This window comes from Dysidea avara, chromosome 4 (genome assembly GCF_963678975.1).
Source record: "Dysidea avara chromosome 4, odDysAvar1.4, whole genome shotgun sequence".
NCBI lineage: Eukaryota > Metazoa > Porifera > Demospongiae > Dictyoceratida > Dysideidae > Dysidea > Dysidea avara.
The window spans coordinates 40,507,525-40,528,396 of NC_089275.1; the positions used below are offsets into that span (position 1 = coordinate 40,507,525).

General features: G+C 37.0%; 1 protein-coding gene and 1 long non-coding RNA gene across 3 annotated transcripts; one reads left to right on the forward strand and one right to left on the reverse strand.

The window, feature by feature from the left end:
- The first annotated feature begins 107 nt into the window (after window positions 1–107).
- Window positions 108–1,842, forward strand: LOC136252139 (uncharacterized). The gene is made up of 3 exons (XR_010699365.1): window positions 108–941; window positions 1,393–1,491; window positions 1,540–1,842. It is a non-coding gene; the product is annotated as an uncharacterized lncRNA (long non-coding RNA).
- Window positions 1,843–7,447: 5,605 nt separating this feature from the next.
- On the reverse strand, window positions 7,448–19,693 carry LOC136252138 (uncharacterized). 2 transcript variants are annotated; one of them, XM_066044528.1, is made up of 4 exons: window positions 19,587–19,693; window positions 9,173–9,433; window positions 7,948–8,025; window positions 7,448–7,879 (listed from the first exon to the last, which is right to left on the reverse strand). In XM_066044528.1, exons 1-4 carry the CDS (start codon window positions 19,618–19,620, stop codon window positions 7,584–7,586), a joined length of 669 nt encoding a protein of 222 aa, XP_065900600.1. In that variant the 5' UTR covers window positions 19,621–19,693; the 3' UTR covers window positions 7,448–7,583. The 2 variants fall into 2 exon arrangements, with proteins under 2 accessions (XP_065900600.1, XP_065900599.1); XM_066044527.1 differs by having other exon boundaries at window positions 9,146–9,433.
- Window positions 19,694–20,872: the final 1,179 nt, after the last annotated feature.

The following is a 20,872-nucleotide window of genomic DNA, read 5'->3' on the forward strand; positions in this document are numbered from 1 at the left end:
ACAAAGAAACCGATTGTATTACAGTGGGGAAAACCAAGGGAAAAGGGTGTGACGTAATGTTAGATTTACGTAATGGTTACAATTTACCTTTAAAAATTTACCTTGTACTGAAAATATTGGATAATGCGAGGGATAATGCGATTTAGGCCTAGTGCGGTTTCCCTTAGTGTCAGGAGCTCGACGCAATTGGGTGCTTGTATCTAAGCCCGTTATAAACCACACAGGCGTGCTAATACTTTACAATCGATTGTGGGTATGAAAATTGTTACCTCTGATCGAGGCTATTGGAAGTAGTAAGTACTGTGCCACTAGGGACCCGAGAAAAGTTGATTAGTAGATTGGAGCTCTAGTAAGATTAACCTTGAGACACTCGTAAGTTTTCTTTGTAGTGTCATCGAGTGGCATCATTATCAGTGACTACACGGGGAGCATATAGACCTCTTACCAGAATGAAGTCTATGGTGCATAGATGTAGGCCTCCCCGCCCCTACTTAATTAATCTGTGATCATGGTATACACGAAAAACTTTAAAGCAAGGATAGAACTGCAATAATTACAATACTCTGTGATCTAGCTAGCCATGGCCAGTCTTCATCCAGTTGGTCAAAGATGAAAATGAATATTGACCCTTGACTCCACTGCTAATGTGATTGACTCTTGATGACCAAAATCTTGTGTACTGTAAAAGTGCCAAATTGTGGTATATATGCAGTGTAGAAATGATGTTCATCTAGGCCATACCTATTGGATCTTATATTGCATGGGCCTAACTAACTGTCTTTTTGCTTGACCTAGAATAATAATGATAATCACGTGATATTTGATCACTTGTGCTGAGATAGGATCATGGCTTCAATCTCATGTGAACAAGTGAAAGTCAGCAACTAAGGCACTAAAAGACAAGCTGTAAAGGTGAAGTCGTCCAGAGAAATTGGCAAGAGGTTTGTTTCAGTGTACAGTAAACGCTATTATTATGGTACTGCAGAACACTACTATAATTCACACAAAGCTTTTTGTAGTAGCTCCTGTATGGTAAACTATATTGCTTGACTTTTCTAATTATCATTATCAAACCAACCTACCTACCCTTTTTTTGAGAGGTTTTACCTGTGCAATGTAAGATCCAAAAGGTATGGCCCTACTGCAAGTTTCTTCTTTGACTGAGGATAAAGATCATAATAATAGGTCACCTCTTAGCTATAATCTAAGGCCTAGTATTCATACTACGTGTATGGTTAATTTTTTATTATTTATTATTATTATTATTATTGCTTTATGGTGTAAACACACCAAAGGTCTGTTGCTAACATGTACCAACAGCCACGAAAGTACATTACATTACATTACTTATTACCTACTTACTTACTTACTTATATACACACATACATACAGATTCTACAAGTAGTTCAGGTTTGAGGTGGGTGGACGTGACTGGTGGCATCTTGAGCAAGGACAGAGATAGTGTAATGAGCAATTGTTGTTATCTTCAAAGTTAGTTATAAAATGATCCCAGAGAAAAGTTTTTAGTTTTGATTTTAGCAGAGGAAACATTAGATCCAAGTTAAGGATAGGCATGGCATTCCAGAGAGTTGGTAATCTATGGAAATAAGAATGTCTAGATACGTTATTTAAATGATGAGGGATGATCAATTTGTTGCTGGTGCCGGATCTAGTATTAGCTGAGCTGAAGTTGATATGATCATGAATATTGAACTGTTTAGTTTGTACCTTGATTGATTTGATTGCAAATAATATATCTTGTAACTCGAACAGGTACATCAGAGGAAGGATCCTTAGTTTTACTAGACGGGTTTTGTAACTACTGGTGTAATCATTTAATTTAAAAAAGGATGTGTCTAGCATTCATGTAAACATATGGCCAATGAAACTGTTTGCAAATGCAAGCAACACACATTTATGTATCCTTGTATACCAAATTGTGAGTGATTCAATCTAGCCATTACGGAGATATGACACAAAGCATCTGGCTGTGTCAAAAAACATGTACCGTATGGCTCCAAATTTTCGTAGCAAAAAATTTTCGTATTTACGAAAAATTTTATTACGAAATTTTTATGTGCATTGAAATCGAGCCACCGATAGTTACAGCACGAGGTTTGTGAGGGTTTAGCTATACGATAGTGTTGGTGTAAAAGGAATTTGTTAAATACCATCTCCAAGTAGGCTACTATCACATGAAATTTACTATTATTATTATCATTATTATTATTATTACTCTTCGACCTTAAAATAATGCTCGGCGTACTACCTGTCCAGTCGTTTTTGGTACACTTAATAACCTCTGACACAAGTATGATGCTTTTTTCATCCATCCATTAAGCATCCGTGCTTCTGGTTTTGTCTTCACAAGTATTCTACTTCGTGACGATGTAACTCGTGTTCCACATATTACTGTAAAAGCACGTATGTACACCGTCACATTTTTTTTTAATTACGAAAGGGTTTGAAATTACGAATTTATTTTTACGAAAATTTACTTATTGATGAAAACATGGCTTTTTACGAAATTTTTATACTACAAAAATTTGGAGCCATACGGTATGGGATAACTTTGTGAATTTCTGACATATAAAACAATCGACACCACCACTCTAGCTGTAATTCAAGAAAATGATCCTACTTTGTTAGAAAACATACCAGTAACTAAACTGCAACTGTCTTGTAGCATTTCCCCAGGCAGACTAAAGCTTCAAGGAAATTTCAATGCACACTACACTACTTCATGCAGTCACACTGAACTGGCATGAAAACCAGAGTAGCTAGAAACTTCCACTTTGATACAGGTAATCACCATGGCCTGGTGTACAAATATTAGGTTGGTTCTGGTTTAGGAGTTACAGTCCATCAAAGCAAAATTCTTGAAGTTACTCTAGTCATATACCATTTACCTTGTGGTATTTTTATTCTGCACAGCATGTATTATGAGACACATGCATGGGATATTAATTATGAGACATCATGCTCATGTTTTCTCAGATCATGTTAGCTAGTTATTGCTGCAAAAAATGTCACAAGAAGCATTGCAAACAGTTGAAACTGTTCAGTTTATTTGACCATCTCACTAAAGACCAGCCTAGTTGTACAATCATACATTTTTAGAAAACATATTTGAAAATATCATAAATTATGCATACTGCAAAGAAAAAATATGCAAGTTTTATTCAAGCAGATAAGCAAATTTTAAATCCATTAAAACTATACACCATTTTATTCTCCTACTCATGGAGAGTTCGAAAATCTTTGTTTCTGTAACTCCAACAGTATGCATGTCACATGCATTAGTGTATGATGCAGTAGATGTAAACAAGATCTTGTCATTTCATCAATAAAACCATTAACCTTTATATGCATATAAGTGCAAGTCACTACAGAACTAAAATTATACCTTGGTTGATTATGGGGAACATTGTAAGCCAAATTCCAATGCTGTAGACTAGAAGTTGGTTGTGAATGTAAGTACCTTTAGTTTATTTTTAGTATAGTTGCTGAACATATTGATTTCCTTGCTTTTCTTACTGTCAAGCACTATCATTCCATAATTACTCAACATGATTAGCTTACAAGTAGCAAGAGCTACACACAATATATTTTCAGGGGACCATAGCACTTTGATAAAAAGGCTGGAGTGTGTGAGTTATATCCTTGCTATGCTACTTCTTATGGTATCTTGAGCACAGTAGACATATAACATTTCTATTGTTTTACTGTGATTTAATATAGTGCACTACTCCAGCTTGTTTCAGTACTTTTTGCCAATGTGCTATGGTCCTACTCTAGTTGAAAATCCCTGTTTGTTAACTTTATTTGTAAACTATTATTATGACTGGTGAACCCCATGCTTACCACATCAAAAGAAAGAAAGGAATGGCACCATGTGCCCCAGCTATCAATTATCGTCTGAATAGTGAAGTATCTATCCATTACACTTTGTTATCAACCTGTTCCACAGCATTACGAATCAAGAATTATTCGAAACGCACCTCTGGAATCAAAGTAAAATATGGACGATTCCCATTACAAAAGGAAACCGTTACGTGCTACCTCCAAATTGACAACTTTTTCTGTCAGCAAAGATGAATGGGACACAAAGAAGGACACTGGTAAGGCCATGAAGAATGCATTGTATGTACTGCGGTATGCCAAAAAGCACGTGTCTGGATGAAGCAACGTCGAACAGTGAAAAAGTCAAGCCTGCCTTAGCCGTTATTGAGTTACGCATGTCTGAAGGCATCAGTCAGTCAAGCAGTCAGTGTTTAAAATTAATTATAAATAGCAACATGTTGAAAACATTTCGGAAGGCTTAGTTTTACCTAACCAATGTAACCTCATCATCATTCGGGAAAAGTGAGGCTGCTTTTCAGGTGATGATTTTTCATGGGCCACACCCAAACCTTTGTGGTGCCTACTTTTTAAGGCAACTTGAACTGAGAGTGTGGTTTCCCATCCTGATGGGCAGAAAGCTCATTATCATTGTTGATTATTAAAAATGTTTGATTTTACACCCTTGTCTGCTTGATGCTCTATTAGGCCAATGAAATTTGATTAGCAGTTTCGCGTCATCGCCCGCATGCTTTTGATACACCCGCATGGAATTTCATTATTGGTGTTTCAGATTGAAATACTCTAATAGAGCAGTCACTTTTACTCTAATGGAGCAATGAGCTATACTCTAATGGAAAAATCACTTGTCATACGGATTAGTAACGTATTTTAGCTATTTAATGCAGGAGTAATCAATGTAGACTCACTTTTTTTGGCAGAAATCTTCATGTTTAGGATGTGTGTTGTGCTTTTTGGAAAATAATGAATAATGAATAATAACCGCCCGCCCGCATCAAATTTTCAAAAATCTGAGCGAGAAACTGGTAATCAAGTTTCATTGGCCTTAGAGTATTTCAGTGAATTTCAACGACATTTAATAGCCAGCTCGTGAGCCAATCTTAAATGGTATATAGCAACAGCTAAAATGTTATGTTGTCATTAACAATTATCATGTTGCATTAAATGTGGTGGTTACTTAGGGTGAATGTTCTTATATCCAGATGCTACTTTACATATATGCAGAAGCATTTATGTAGCTACATTATACAAAATATAGAATGCTAGTATATAACAGCGTTGAAACTGGGTCGGGTCATCCGGGTCACATTTTCTCTGGGTCATCCGGGTCCGACCCGGTTTACAAATTATCCGGGTCTGACCCGGATTGGATCACATGAGAAACGAAGTTGTTCATTTGACGACGTGGAAACTTATAAACGCTATCAGAGAATGTGATTGCAGCCCAATCTATCAACAGTTTTAAAAACCTACTGGATCAACACTTCTCCTCACAAATGTTTACTATCGATCATGACTAGTAGCTAATTTAAATTATGTTTGATTTTATTTTGCTAGCTATAGAATAGGATCATATACAGGCATAGCCTATGTATCCTAAATCACTAATACCAATACTAATACTATCGCGTAGCTCTTTCGTGAGCCACGCCCACTTATCGCATTACCAACATACGCTCAGCCACGCCCATTTATTAGTAAGTGCAGTATGTAGCACGAAACTGATGGTATCTATGGTGAGGGGTAGCTATTGTCAGTAGGTGATGACCCTTTTTTTTTGGTCTTCAACTTACAGCTAGGCTGAAGTTGCAATATTTAATCAACACGAATCGAATGCTCAAACCGTAGTCTCGTTCGCTCACTCACTCGAGACTAGCTGACGCACGCCTGGGCTTTATTTAATCTGGGTCACATCCGGGTCAGTGGGTCATCCGGGTCAGCAGTAGTGACCCGGTTTCAACGCTGGTATATAATATGTGTTTAGAGGAGCAGCAGTAACAAAACTGTATTTTAGTTCTGTTATGCACACTACTGTAAGTAGTAATAGAGAGACCTTTTATTTTACTACGATAGTGTTACGTTCCCGTTGACTGTATTGCACAGATTAAAGATGACAGATCTTTTCCCAACAACGTCGGATTATGACCATTCTCTTGACATTAAGTATCCTCCACTTCAACAATCTAATGACTTCACCAATGACTCTTTTTATCCTCCTGCAGCTCAAGAATTGTGTGAATATAACGGTGAGTTTATTGCCATCAAAGATCCTCTAAGTTCTGTTTACAGTCCCCATCTGATATAGTAAACAAATACAATTAATGTACGTGTACATTTTATACTTAAACTATATAATATGTATGTATACATTATCTCACATTTTGAAGTTCTGTGTACTATAACTGTTTATGTAGCTATGTGCATTGTATCATCATTATAGCTTTCCCCCAGAAATCAGGGACAGAATTTGACAGCACAACAGCCAATGATGCAGAGATAACAGTCAACCAGTTTACAAAACAAAGTGGTGGCGACAGTGATAACTGGAACTCTCTAATTGATTGTATTGTTTACTGCTTATTTCCACCATTATGGTGCAGTGGTAACAAGTGTGATAATGTATGCATTGTATGCACTAACAGATGTGATAACGCTTGCTTGGTGTGCACTAACAGATGTGATACTATTTGTACTGCCTGTACTAATGGACATGGTGTTTGTCAGTGCTGCATACCTGACTCAGTTCAAGAAGACTAGAATGAATGTATAGTTAAAATATCATCTTTTGTACTTTGAAAACAGGCAAAATGTTCACCGGCATTATAACTATAGTACAATGAGCAGTATACACAAATATTTTATTTTTGTACCAAATTGCAAAGCCTTGAATGGTTATAAGAGTCTGTAATACTTAATAGACACAATTTTCAGTTACAGTCATGATTGTTGCAGTCACAGCAGCACTTCCAGACATCACATCTATAAGCTAATGCAGATATGTACATGCAGCCTGTGATACACATGGACATTCGCCATGACTCACTAGACTTTTCAAGGCCCTTAATGTAGTTGCACCATAAGATGCATGTGCTAGTTGAAACCTTCATACCATTGGTTACAGAGTTTAAGAAATTTCTTTTGCAAACATCACAAATCTTCAGGGTATTTTTGTAAAGTAAGAAATGCATTTTGTACAGTGTAGTCAACCTCTCAGCATTAAAAATATGTTCAGTGGCATGCTATTTGCTACATAATGAAGTTTGAGGCGGTGTGGTGAAAAGCGATGCAAGAAATAGTTAATCAAGCTTGCTATCTCTGAAAGTGAGTTGTCGGCTAAAATTCCATCCTCAAACTTGGGTTTTGTATGCATGAAGATAGGCAGGAGTCTATAAGTGCCACAAGGCATGGGCAGTGATTGTGGGCTCCTAAGGGTAGCGATCCTTGAATAAAAGTTGTCTGTGTTCTTTTTCTGTGACTCAAAAACATGTATCTATGTGGCATGTGACAAATACATATAACTGTTAGCATCTTATCATACATATAAGGTCACTTATGGAAGCTAGTGATTGCAGTTAGTGAACTGGAATTCATATAATAATATAACTACTTAAATTTTCAATACAAATTTACGAAAGAGATGCAGTATGAAGTGCATGATATATAAAGTATATAAAATATAGGCAAACCAACATTTCATGTATCAAATATTATATTCTTATTTGCTAAGCCAAATCTAGCTTAGCTAGTTCTTTTTGGATCTCTTCTCTGGCTTTTGTCAGCTCTTCCACTTGGTTGATTGCGTCCAATAGTGTTGCCCATGTTTTGGGACCAGCACGTGCACCATGATCTGTTTTCAGCCAGTCTACAAAGAGTTCTTGGCATTGTTTTTTTGGATCTTGGTACTTAGCTTCTATAGCATCCACACATTCAAGCTTATAGCGTAAAGCATAGGCAACTTCTTTCCAATTTTCTAGAATCTTTGGACGGACAATGCTATTCAGGTCACGCATTTCAGGTTCTGTGTGATCATGTCAAACACATCAAACTAAAATGGTTATATACATATTATATAGTTAACTGTCTCACCACGTTTTAAATTTACTTCTAAGTGATTGTTTGGTACTTCTGTCTGTTGTGGCGGCTGTGAGGGTGGTACTTCTTGCACTGCATAGAGAAAACATTTAGCAATAAATAATTATTCAAATGTGTATGCAACCTTAGTACATATAATACAAATATATGTTTATAATTTGTTACTTTCGAAAAGCTAGACCAGATCTGATAAAAGGTTTATACAGTCAAATCTCTCTACTTTTACGCTCAATTGGAGTCAAATTTTTTGCTGTATTAAGGAGGTTGTTGGATTATCAAGTCACCTATGTAATCTGACATTGTACAATACCTAGAATTATGACAGATTATGCAGTAAATTACAGGTGAAATGAATCACATGATATTTTAAACATGAATTTAGAATTTGCATGCAAGTATTACATATTATTGTTAACCAATTAAATGCTTTGGTCACTTAACAATTATTTTTGTGATTAATTTTAATGCTGCTATTATTCTCTGTCAGATTACAAAGGTCGAAAACAATGTATTTCCAAGTTTAGGGAATTGATTTTGTGTTGGATTACGGAGTACAGGGGTGTCAGATTACATGGATTGTTAAGTGTTGGTAATCGACATTTTGGTCAGATTAGAGAGTATTCTGGATTATGCAGGCATCGCATCGGAGAGGTCTGACTGTAAGGTACTAAATTTGGTCTTATTATATGGTGTAATTTTAAGCTGATAGATGAGGAGCTGTGATCAGCCAAACCTGGAAATTTGGAAAGGCTGCTTTTTTGCAGAGATAGTCCCAGATGACACTTATTTAATTTGCACAAACAGTCTCGATACACTGCACTGCTTAAATGCAATTTCATGTAACAGAAAGCAAGGTATAAACTGGCATGCAGCCAATATTGTACATATAGTATTGTACACAAATACATAACATTTCCATGAATCCTGTTGTGATGAAGCTACTATAGTCTGTTCGTGTTCACCTGAGCCCTCGTTTCTTGTTAATAACTCTTGTTACATGGGCCAACTGCCCAAACATTTAGTAGCACTGTGAAGCCATTTAAATGCCGGAACTTTTAATCAAAAAGCGCTTTGATACGGGAAAGAACCAGTGACCTTTAAAAATATCCCATACATTTAGTATGGACAATTCAGGCAATTCAGGTGTGCAAACATGTTTTCAATATGCAAACATGTTTGTTCCTGCACAAACCATTGGCAATGAACAATTGTAACTTACTTGATGACAATTTAGGAAGGGCACCAGACCCTCGGGTAGCATTAGTAATGGCAAGCTCAAGTTTGTGCCATGTTGCCTTTGTATCCATCTGTAGCCATTTTTGCAGTGTCTCTCTAAAACATTCCCTTTGCTTTGTATTATCAGCATCTATTACTCTAAGTAGTGCAGATGACAATCCCAACTGAGCACCAATGTCCTTCCATTGTGTACAGTACTCAGTCAGCATTTGGCCAAGGTCTCTCATGTCAGGCCTCTGGTCATCTGTAGAGATACGTGGACAAAGATGGATAATAATGTTGTATTTCAATGTACACAATCTATGCTGTAAGTGGTATTCATAGTGATCACCAACTAAAGCAATCTAAAACCAATTTCACTAAACAAAAGAAAGAATGAACTTGTACCTTGCAGGCATGGGGCGAAGTACATGTGAAAGTACTTAAGTAAAGTACAAGTACTTTGACATTTGTTGAAGTACAAGTACAAGTACATGACATTGTTTTAAGAGAAATACTTAAGTAAAGTACAAGTACTTTTGAAAGTATTTAAGTACGAGTACAAGTACAGATTATGTTTACAGTGTTCACAATTGCATTTATATAGTTTTGGTTGCACCTAATAAAATTGTGAAAATCTGCCTTCTGTAAGGCGAAATCTTTTAGGAGTAAATACCTTTCCTGCAATGCTAAAGGGTCTCTCAACAGGCACAGAGGAAGATGGTACTCCTAGGATGTTTTTTGCCAACCTTGAAAGCAGAGGATATTTCCTTTGGTTATCTTATTTGCTGGACTTTGGGCCATTGTTACTGCGTCAGCTTCAATGTATTCATCCACCTGCTTAGTGAGTGTACTTCGTTGTTTTTGACTTTCTGTTCAGGACATAATCTTTCTTCTTAGCTGCTATAGCTGCCTGCTTCTTATAATGATCAACTAAATCTTTCAGGCCAAAAGCAGTACAACTATTTCTAAGATCAACAGAGAAATGAATCAGAAGATGGGAAACCTTTTGAATCCTGTTTTTAGAGCAAATGCAGCAATTGTGACTTCAACCAAAAGCTGACCATGTCAATCCATCTTAAGCCAATATATATATAGCTACAACTTATTTCACTTATACATATGTAAAAGGACTTCATTGTACTTCATGTACTTCAAAGTACTTATAAGTACTTTGAAGTACTTTAAGTACCTTAAGTACATTGCTTAGAACTTAAGTATAAGTACAAGTACATTACATTTGTACAAAAAGTATTTAAGTATAAGTACAAGTACTCAAGAAGGTGTACTTAAGTGTCCTTAAGTACAAGTACCAAAGTACTTCGCCCCATGCCTGGTACCTTGCAATGTGTATTAATGTGTATAGGCAACAAAGCTATGGTGTATACAGGATGCTGTTGTAAGAGCCAGCTGGTCTCCTGCACTTATATACAAAATTAACTAGTGCACAGTTTGTGTACGAACATGAATGGCATAGCATATACATGGTATGTGACATGGTACATGCTATATCAAGACACACGGTAGTGTGTCGTGCGGCCCAAGAAGCCGGCGCGCAACACCCGTGAGTATATTGACAGGAAGAAAGAAAACGCAATTTTCGCACCTCCGTAGCTCTGTGCTGCCTTGATGAAACAAGACAAATTTTGCTGTGTACATTCCCTCCAACTTCAGTACTCCACATTCCAAATTTGAGCGAAATCGCTTCAGGCATTCCTGAGATATGCGACTTCAAAAATTGGCTTAGTTTCTTCGTTTTTTTTTTTCTTCTTATTTTTCTTCCTCTTTTCGCACACTTACAAAAACCGCTATAATACGCGAACGCGTTATCCGATTGCCTTGAAATTTGGCACACAGAAGGGGGGTATAAAGGCGCATCTCTGTACCAACTTTGGCTGGAATACCATAAACAGGCAAAGAGTTATGAGCGATTATGCACGAAAAATAACACCAATATGTTGTCACGCCTACAGGGTAAACCGCGTATGGGAAGAAGCTGAAAATCGGTGGGTGAATAGGTTAACTATTGAACCTCAAACCTTTTGTGGTTTGAAAGAAATCGAGCTAAAAACCAGGAAGATACAGCGAACAAATCAACAGTGTGTAACAATTACGCAATCGAGATTAGCTAATTTTTATTATTATTATTATTATTATTATGCTTGCCACGCCTACCAGATAAACCACTCGGGGTAATGCTTTGAAAATCGCTGTACAGATGGAGTTATCATCTTAGAAAGGCTCTTCAATGGTATAGAAGAATCAGACTTAAAGCCACGGAGTTATAACACGAAATCCAACTTGGTGTAGCAAGTGCGAGATCGAGATACTCTAATAGAGCAGTCATCCTAATAGAGCAGTCACCCTGAACAGAATTCAAGAGATCAGTTAGAAATAAGTAACCTGTATAGAGATCAGCTACAAACAAATCACCCTGTAGAGAGTTCAGCTACAAACAATTCACCCTGTTCAGACATCAGTTAGAAGAAGTTTTCTTGTAGAGAGTTCAGTTACAAACAAATCATTGATCCAGACACATATACCCCTGTCACCTCTCACATACGCGGAGTTGGAATATTTGTCTCTGAGAAGCTGCAGGCTCATCAAGTATTTTTTCACTCACCTGATCTTGAAGATCAAGTATGGGTTAGAATTCAACTTTGTGGATCTGATTCACTGTTAGTTGGCTGTCTGTATCGTAGTCCTACGGGTGATCTCAGTACTAGTGTTTCATCTCTTTGTAATTTATTTACCAAACTTGATAACTATTCTCACTTATTAGTATGTGGCGACTTCAACTTTAAAGAAGTTACTTGGTCAGACCTTTCAGGTTCAACTACTAATTCTCATATAGTACCTTTTCTCGACTCAGTGGATGATTTATTCTTGTTTCAGCATGTCAACAAGCCCACAAGAATTAGACAGGGTGATTCTCCAAGCCTACTCGATCTAGTATTCACAAACGAAGAGAATATGGTTACAAACTTGTTGCATCTTCCACCCTTGGGTAATAGCGACCATATTTGTATACAGTTTGATCTTTTGTGCTATTTGGAGCCGAAGAAGACTGACAACTTGAAATATAATACAAGAGCGGCAAATATTGATCTAATGAAGCAAATTCTTGGTGATGTTGACTGGGTATCCTTATTGGACCCCCTTGATATGAGCGATGCTTGGTTGCAATTTAGGTCGATCTTTCAGGATGCTCTTGACAATTGCGTTCCTACTTATAAGCCCAAAGAGAAGAAAAGCCTATACAGTAACTCTGAAGTGTTTAGTTTGAAAAGGAAAAAGAATCATCTTTGGAAAAAGTACCTCTCGACTCGTTCTCTCATAGACCTTGCAAACTTTAAATCAGTAAATAATCAGCTTAGAAGCTTGACTCGTAACTTTAGAAAAGACTACGAAAAGAATCTGGCTCAAGGTGTCAGATCTAGGCCTAAAGCATTCTGGCAATATGTTAACTCAAGGACAAAAGTACGCCCAGGTGTTACCGAGTTGGTCTCCTCGGATGGTTCTGCAATACATTCCGATACTGAAATGGCTACTCACTTTAACGAATACTTTTCTAGTGTATTTACCTGTGAGGACACCGCAAGTATTCCAACAGTTGATTCAACTAATTCCCCTCTCCTTGATGACTCCATTGAAATCACTCCTGCAACTGTTTTCAGCAAGCTAATAGCTCTACAAAGTAATAAATCCTCTGGACCAGACGGATGGCCTATAACTATTATCAAATCTGTAAGTCAATTTATTTCTGTACCATTATCTATCCTGTTTAATAAATCGCTAAATAGTGGCACTTTACCTTCAGATTGGAAGTGTGCCAATGTAACACCTATTCACAAAAAAGGTGCACGGAATCTGGCCTGCAATTATAGACCAGTCAGCCTCACTTCTATTTTCAGCAAGCTAATGGAATCCATTGTCAAAGATCATATACTGAACCACCTATCCACAAACAACTTACTGTCTCCCTATCAATTTGGCTTTATACCAGGAAGATCGTGTTCCACTCAATTGCTTCTGATGCTGGATTATTTAACTCATCATCTTGATGAGGGCTATTCTATTGACGTAATCTATTTAGATTTCCAAAAAGCCTTCGATTCTGTTCCACACCAACGTTTATTGCAAAAGTTAACATCGTTTGGTATTCATGGAAATGTGCTAAAATGGATTGAAAGCTTTTTATCTAACAGAGTGCAACAAGTTGTACTTAATGGTCATAAATCTTCCACCATTCCAGTTACTAGTGGTGTCCCCCAGGGTTCTGTGCTGGGTCCTCTACTATTCACGATGTTTGTAAATGAGATACCATCAATTGTATCAAGTCCGGTGCTATTGTTTGCTGATGATACAAAAATCTTTCAAGTCATTAGAAATAGAGAAGACTATACTGCGTTACAGAGTGACTTAGACTTACTTCAAAGATGGTCACAACAGTGGCTATTGAATTTTAATATTTCCAAGTGCAAACACCTTCACTTCGGCCCAGCCCACCACTATGGTCCATACTGTCTCAATGGAATATTTATTGACATCAATGCAACGCACAGCGACCTCGGTATTGTTTTTGACGATCAGCTCAAATTCCACCATCACACCACTCAAGCTACTACCAAAGCTAACCGAGTACTTGGTTTGATTAAGAAATCATTTGAATACCTTGACTCTACCATGCTAATTTGTTTGTTCAATACATTAGTTCGACCTATCTTGGAATACAATAATCCTATTTGGGGGCCTCATTACATCCTAGACAACAGAAAGGTAGAGAAGATACAACGAAGGGCTACTCGTCTCATCCCACAACTTCAAGACAAATCTTACTCAGAGAGGTTGACACAACTAGATTTGCCATCTTTTAATTATAGACAATTGAGAGGTGATCTAATATTTCTTTTCAAAATTCTTAACAATTATTTCACCACCGATTTTACTGATATATATACGTACTCAAGATCTATTACCAGGGGGCATCAATTCAAATTGCTTAAGGAACGCTCAAGACTATTGTGTAGATCTAATTACTTTATCAATAGAATCACCAACAATTGGAATAGTTTGCCTAATTATGTTGTAAATAGTTCTTCGATTAACACTTTTAAATCATTATTAGATAGTCATTTAATTGATTCAAGATTTATTTTTGTGTAAGTTATTTAATTGATTCAAGAGTTATTTTTGTATAATTACTGCATTGATCGGGTATGCAGGCTGTGCCTTTACCCGTATTTAATCATAATCATAATCATAATCAAATCACCCTGTTGAAAGATCAGCTAGAAGATGTCACCTTATAGATAGTTCAGTTACAAAGAAACCACCATGTAGAGAATTCAGCTACAAACTAGTGACCCTGTAGATACATCAGCTAGAAGAAGTTACCTTGTAGAGAGTTCAGCTACAAAGAAACCATTCTGTAAAGAGCTCAGCTGCAAACAAATCACCTATACAGAATTCAGCTACAAACAAATCACCCTGAAGAGAGATCAGCTAGAAGAAGTTACCTTGTAGATAGTTCAGCTACAAACAAATCATCCTGTAGAGAGATCAGCTAGAAGAAGTTACCTTGTAGATAGTTCAGCTACAAACAATTCACCCTGTACAGAGCTCAGTTAAAAGAGGTTTCCTTGTAGAGAGTTCAGCTACAGACAAATCACCCTGTAGAGAGACCAGTTAGAAGAAGTTACCTTGTAGATCGTTCAGCTACAAACAATTCACCCTGTAAAGAGATCAGCTAGAAGAAGTTACCTTGTAGAGAGTTCAGCTACAAAGAAACCATCATGTAGAGAATTCAGCCGCAAACAAATCATGTATAGAAAGTTCAGCTACAAACAAATCTCCCTGTAGAGAGATCAGCTAGAAGAAGTTTCCTTGTAGAGAGTTCTGCTACAAACAAATCACCCTGTAGAAAGATCAGCTAGAAGAAATCACCTTGTAGAGAGTTCAGCTTCAAAGAAGCAATCATGTGAGAGTTCAGGTACAAACAAATTGTCCTGTAGAGAGATCAGCTAGAAGAAGTTACCTTGTAGAGAGTTCAGCTACAAAGAAACTATCATGTAGAGAGTTCAACTACAAACAAATCACCCTGTAGAAAGATCAGCTATAGAAGAAATCACCTTGTAGAGAGTTCAGCTACAAACAAATCGGCCTGTAGAGAGATCAGCTAGAAGAAATTACCTTGTAGAGAGTTCAGCTACAAAGAAACCACCATGTAGAGAGTTCAGCTGCAAAGAAATCACCAGTACAGAATTCAGCTACAAACAAATCACCCTGTAGAGAGATCAGCTAAAAGAAGTTACCTTGTAGAGAGTTCAGCTGCAAACAAATCTCCCTGTAGAGAGTTTAGTTAGAAGAAGTTACCTTGTAGAGAGTTCAACTACAAAGAAACCATTCTGTAAAGAGCTCAGCTGCAAACAAATCACCTGTACAGAATTCAGCTACAAACAAATCATCCTGTAGAGAGTTCAGCTAGAAGAAGTCACCTTTTAGAGAGTTCAGCTACAAAGCAACCACCATGTAAAGATTTCAGCTGCAAAAAACTCAATCACCTTGTAGAAAGATCGGCTAGAAGAAGTTACCTTGTAGAGAGTTCAGCTACAAAGAAACCACCATGTAGAGAGTTCAGCTGCAAACAAATCACCTATAGAGAGTTCAGCTAGAAACAAGTCACCCTGTAGAGAGATCAGCTATAAGAAGTTACCTTGTAGATAGTTCAGCTACAAACAAATCTCCCTGTAAAGAGATCAGCTAGAAGAAATTACCTTGTACAGAGTTCAGCTACAAAGAAACCACCATGTAGAGAGTTCAGCTGCAAAGAAATCACCCTGTAGAAAATTCTGCCAGAAACAAATTTCCCTGTAGAAAGATCAGTTAGAAGAAGTTACCTTGTAGATAGTTCAGCTACAAACAAATCTCCCTGTAAAGAGCTCAGCTGCAAACAAATCACCTATACAGAATTCAGCTACAAACACATCACCCTGTAGAGAGATCAGCTAGAAGAAGTTACCTTGTAGATCGTTCAGCTACAAACAATTCACCCTGTAGAGAGAGCAATTAGAAGAAGTCACCTTGTAGAGTGTTCAGTTACAAAGAAACCACCATGGAGATTTCTGTAATCAATATAATATTATGTGACCGGATTTGCGAAAAGGGGTCTTCCACACACATCCAATTCCGTAACCGTTGGAGACCATAACTCAGTAATCAAGTAACATATTAATCTGAAACTTTCACCACATATTCGGCTATAGTGGTGCTCACCACTGTCCAAAATTCAAGGCAATACCTCTTTCCAATCTGAAGTTATCAATTGTCAAAGTTGGAAAATTGGATGTGTGTGGAAGACCCCTTTTCGCAAATCCGGTCACATATGTATTACACAGTATATATAATTTGTACATTTACTGATAAAATATTTAAAGTACATCTACTTCATCTTTTCTTCTTCCTGTAGTAAAGAAAAAAAACATAGGTTAAAAAAGTCCCAAAGCTGGCCATAGGCCGGCTTTGGGGTATACAAATACAAAAAGAAATGAAATCTAATCCAAAACAGCCAAGCTGTAAAAAAAGTGTGCGGCCCTCAGAAAGGCTATGGTGAAAAAAGATGTGAAATCCAAGGTGGCGGCCAAGAAATGGCTGTGATGGTAGGTTAATGGTAAAAATTTTAATAATGACAATTTAGGTAAATTTTGTGAAGCGGCACAAAAATTCACCTGAATTGTCGTTGTTAAAATTTTTACCATTAACCTACCATCACAGCCATTTCTTGGCCGCCACCTTGGATTTCACATCTTTTTTCACCATAGCCTTTCTGAGGGCCGCACACTTTTTTTACAGCTTGGCTGTTTTGGATTAGATAATAATATTATCAACACTTCTATTAACCATGTATACATACCCACATTTTTTTACTACCCACAACACTTAATACAGTTCAGTATCACTGCACTGAAGTGCCTATGTATGCAGCAAACTTTTAAGGACTGGTTTTCTTTATTTACTGTATATAGTACTATATATATAGTGTATAGATATAATGGTTTTTATGCATATGCGCAAGTAGGAAGCTTGTAATTCACTTTAATTTTCGTGCAAAAATAAAAATTTTGTATAAAAATATTTTTGTATGATTTACGTGAATGACTGCTCTATTACTGCTCCATTAGAGTGTTCAATCTTATGTAAAATTTTCGGTGTAAGAAATTTTCGTACAAGCTTTGCATATGAAAATTATTTTTCGACAAAAAAAGCAACTTATGGTACATGATCATGCACTGGTCAAATAAACAGCTGGGAGGGAGGCAAACAATTACAATTGAAGGATACCTAAAGAACATATTATTGTACTTTCCATGATGCTTACACACAACCATGCATGCTCACACGCACGCATGTACACACACAAATTAAAACTTTTTTCAGTATAAGCCATTGATTGCAATTTTAAACACATTGTTCTTTGTGAAGAAAGGGCCTTATGATAAAAAGCTGGATATCATCTTATTTGCCTAAGTTTAAAAATCTTTGTTTCGTTGCAGCAGATATGTGAGTTATAATTATGGACGTTTGTTTATGCTACATCAAAGTGATCGTACATGATCAATCTTTCTTCACTGATTTCGTCTCTCTAATAGTCTGTATGTAGTGAAGAAAAGTAATAAAAGGAAAATTTACCCAGTAGTGGACTTCCCTGGTGCAAATTGCAACTCTGTACTACATTGTGTTTGTAAGTTACTGCCATTTTTGTGAGTGCCTGCAATTTATTTTCCCGATACTTGCTGTACAAATCAATCTTTCTGTTGTTGCTACTTTGTAGGGATGTAACTTCAAAAGTTGTTGACATACAAGGCTGAAACTTGGCCGGAACATGTACTCGGCTAAGTAGATTATATGTAACTGGATCTGTGAAAACCCAACATAATGGTGTATTTTTCAAATTCTTTATTTATATATAGCAATAATGCATCCTTAGTTGGCCATGCACTCTAAAGATTAATACACTGTATATAGTTTCTTGTCCCCATCATATCTAAAGTATGACTGCATTAAAGTCGTTAGCCGCTATCATTAAAATTAATCAAAGAATTTCCAGTACATGTGCTACCATATGGAAAACCAGAGGAGGTTGGACACACTCTATAAGTGCCACTAAAACAAATCACACAAAAATTGTTTTGTTGAGGAGGGTAATAAGCCAATCTTAGTTTAATGTAGTAGATCATCATTGTTCTGTGTACAAAATACATACTTGACAAGTCTGGTAATGTTGTATACACCAAACTGTGACTTATTAATAATTTCATCCACAATTCAAGTAACTTTTATGAAACAAAGTACAATACCTTAAAGCTTACGTGAAGTACATTCTGAATATCTAATGAACACCAGAGGATCCCTTCGTTTTTCAATTTTGGATTGTGACTATTGTCAAATACCCGGCAAGTAAAACAATGAGTAATAAATTTAGGTAGTGCTTAAAGCGCATCCAACCTCCTCTGATGGAAAGCTTTCTGTGATTACAGTTATCATTATATAGCTCACAAGTTGACTACTTCATGTCTCGGAAATCCAATCGGCTCAATGTACTTCACAAAGCAGTTACCATATTTACTCGTGTAAATGTCACGGCATTTGTTATATACAGTAGTTCAAAAAATCAATGCAGTGATTATTCCATCCTTGATACTCGAAAATGATGTTTATACAAAATCAATTGTGGCACTACGTAAGTGCTGCTACTATTGAAAGTGTGGAATTTAACCAAGGAAGTACTATAACTCCTCATTCATTCAATGATTGTAAAATTATCTGGATGGGAAGCTACACATTCTTAATTGGAGTGCATAGTCTCACATTTAAGAGACTGCTTAATGTATAGCATTATGAGGATTGATATAGTTTTAGCATCTATTTTCTCAGTTTAAATTAAAAATCCGCCTGGAACTCCAAGCCCGCCCAAATTTACATTCGCGTTGTGCCCCCTTGCCATGTACGTTAGGTCTATAATAGCCATCATTTGCATTTAGTTAGGTAATTACTAAGCAAACCGCCGCATCATTAACTACGGGGGAAAACCAGGAAAAATCCCCTAGCGTCGTCATAGTGATGATCAGTGATGCGTAGCGGAAACTACTGAATGCATTCACTAGTCTAGGTACCAATATAGCTATTGCTATAACCGTTAGGTGACCACGTCATGTCGACAGTAGACTATGATACACAGAATAATGATCGGATTGTGCCGCACAGATACGCTCATATGTAGAGGGCGTGGTTGAGCTTACTCAGCACTTTAAACCTTCATTATCACTTTGATAGCAACTGATAGAGCTAAAGCTACTTAGCTACCCACTTTTATTACCCGCGAATACCAACCATTTATATGTAAGCTAACAATTACTTACAAGGCATTCCAAGTCTGACCACACCATCCGCCATCGTCGATATAGCTAGCCACACGCTTTAAAAAAAAAACAAACAATAGGCACTAATAGGCACACTTTTATTGTCATGATCACGTGCATCAATTGCTTCACTAATTATCTTTCATACCCACACGTAATGGTAGCCGCCAGATGCTTCTACATATCATTTAAAATCGCATGGAGGTAGCTGTACAGAAAAGGTGTAGCTAACTTTTTGGGTCTGCCATGGAAGCACCGCCAGGATAATTAGCTAGATCTTCTGAGTGATTTTCAGCGGTTTATCAAAATACTTGTTTGACTGTTGTATTAGGGTGACTGCTCTATTACATTTATTGCAAGCATCCATCAATAGGCAGTTGATCGTCTGCGTTAAATTAATGAACACGTTTTAACAACACATAAAAACAATTGTTCTAATCAGTAAGAATACGGCTCTCCACTAAGCGTAGCTCAGTGGAGACAGCGGGGAGCTCTGTTGGTCGCAGCTTTCTGCTCCCACGAATGGCTAGTACAGCGGAGTTGATTGTAGCTTCAGTATAATAGTACAGTATCGTATCGTGATACTTATTTACTGTATCGATATATTGCCGTATCGATATGTTATGCAGATCCCTAGACTATATTATAGTCTAGGGATCTGCATAACATATCGATACGGCAATATATCGATACAGTAAATATAGTCTAGGGATCTGCATAACATATCGATACGGCAATATATCGATACAGTAAATAAGTATCACGATACGATACTGTACTTAGAAAATATCAAAGTTTTCTAGTAGAACAGTCTGGTGATTGCTCTATTACTGACATTGGCTGTGTCTTTACCCGTATTTAATCATAATCATTATTATTATTATTATTATTGGGGGTACAGGTAAGGAGGCAAAGCCTGTAAAAACCTGATCTAAACAATCAAACTACTACAAAAATAACTATACAATATCATACTGGTAATCATAATAAAATCTATCTAGGTGTGTCTTAAACAATGAACATTAACTGAGTCATATGGGAGTCTATTCCAATCATTTATAATTCTTACTGAATAAAAGTGACGGCGTGGCAAGCAGGTAGCGTGTGGTTTATAGATCTTCATAATCGTTAGCTACACTGTTAAAATGAAGAGTAACCACAACTCTCAAGGAGTTCCCAGGGTAGGGAGGATTTAACACCCCCTGGAGAGTAGCCATTACTCTAAAGGAGTAACTGGGGAGTAACACATGCTCTGAAGGTGGTGTCGCTTACTCTTCAGAGTAATG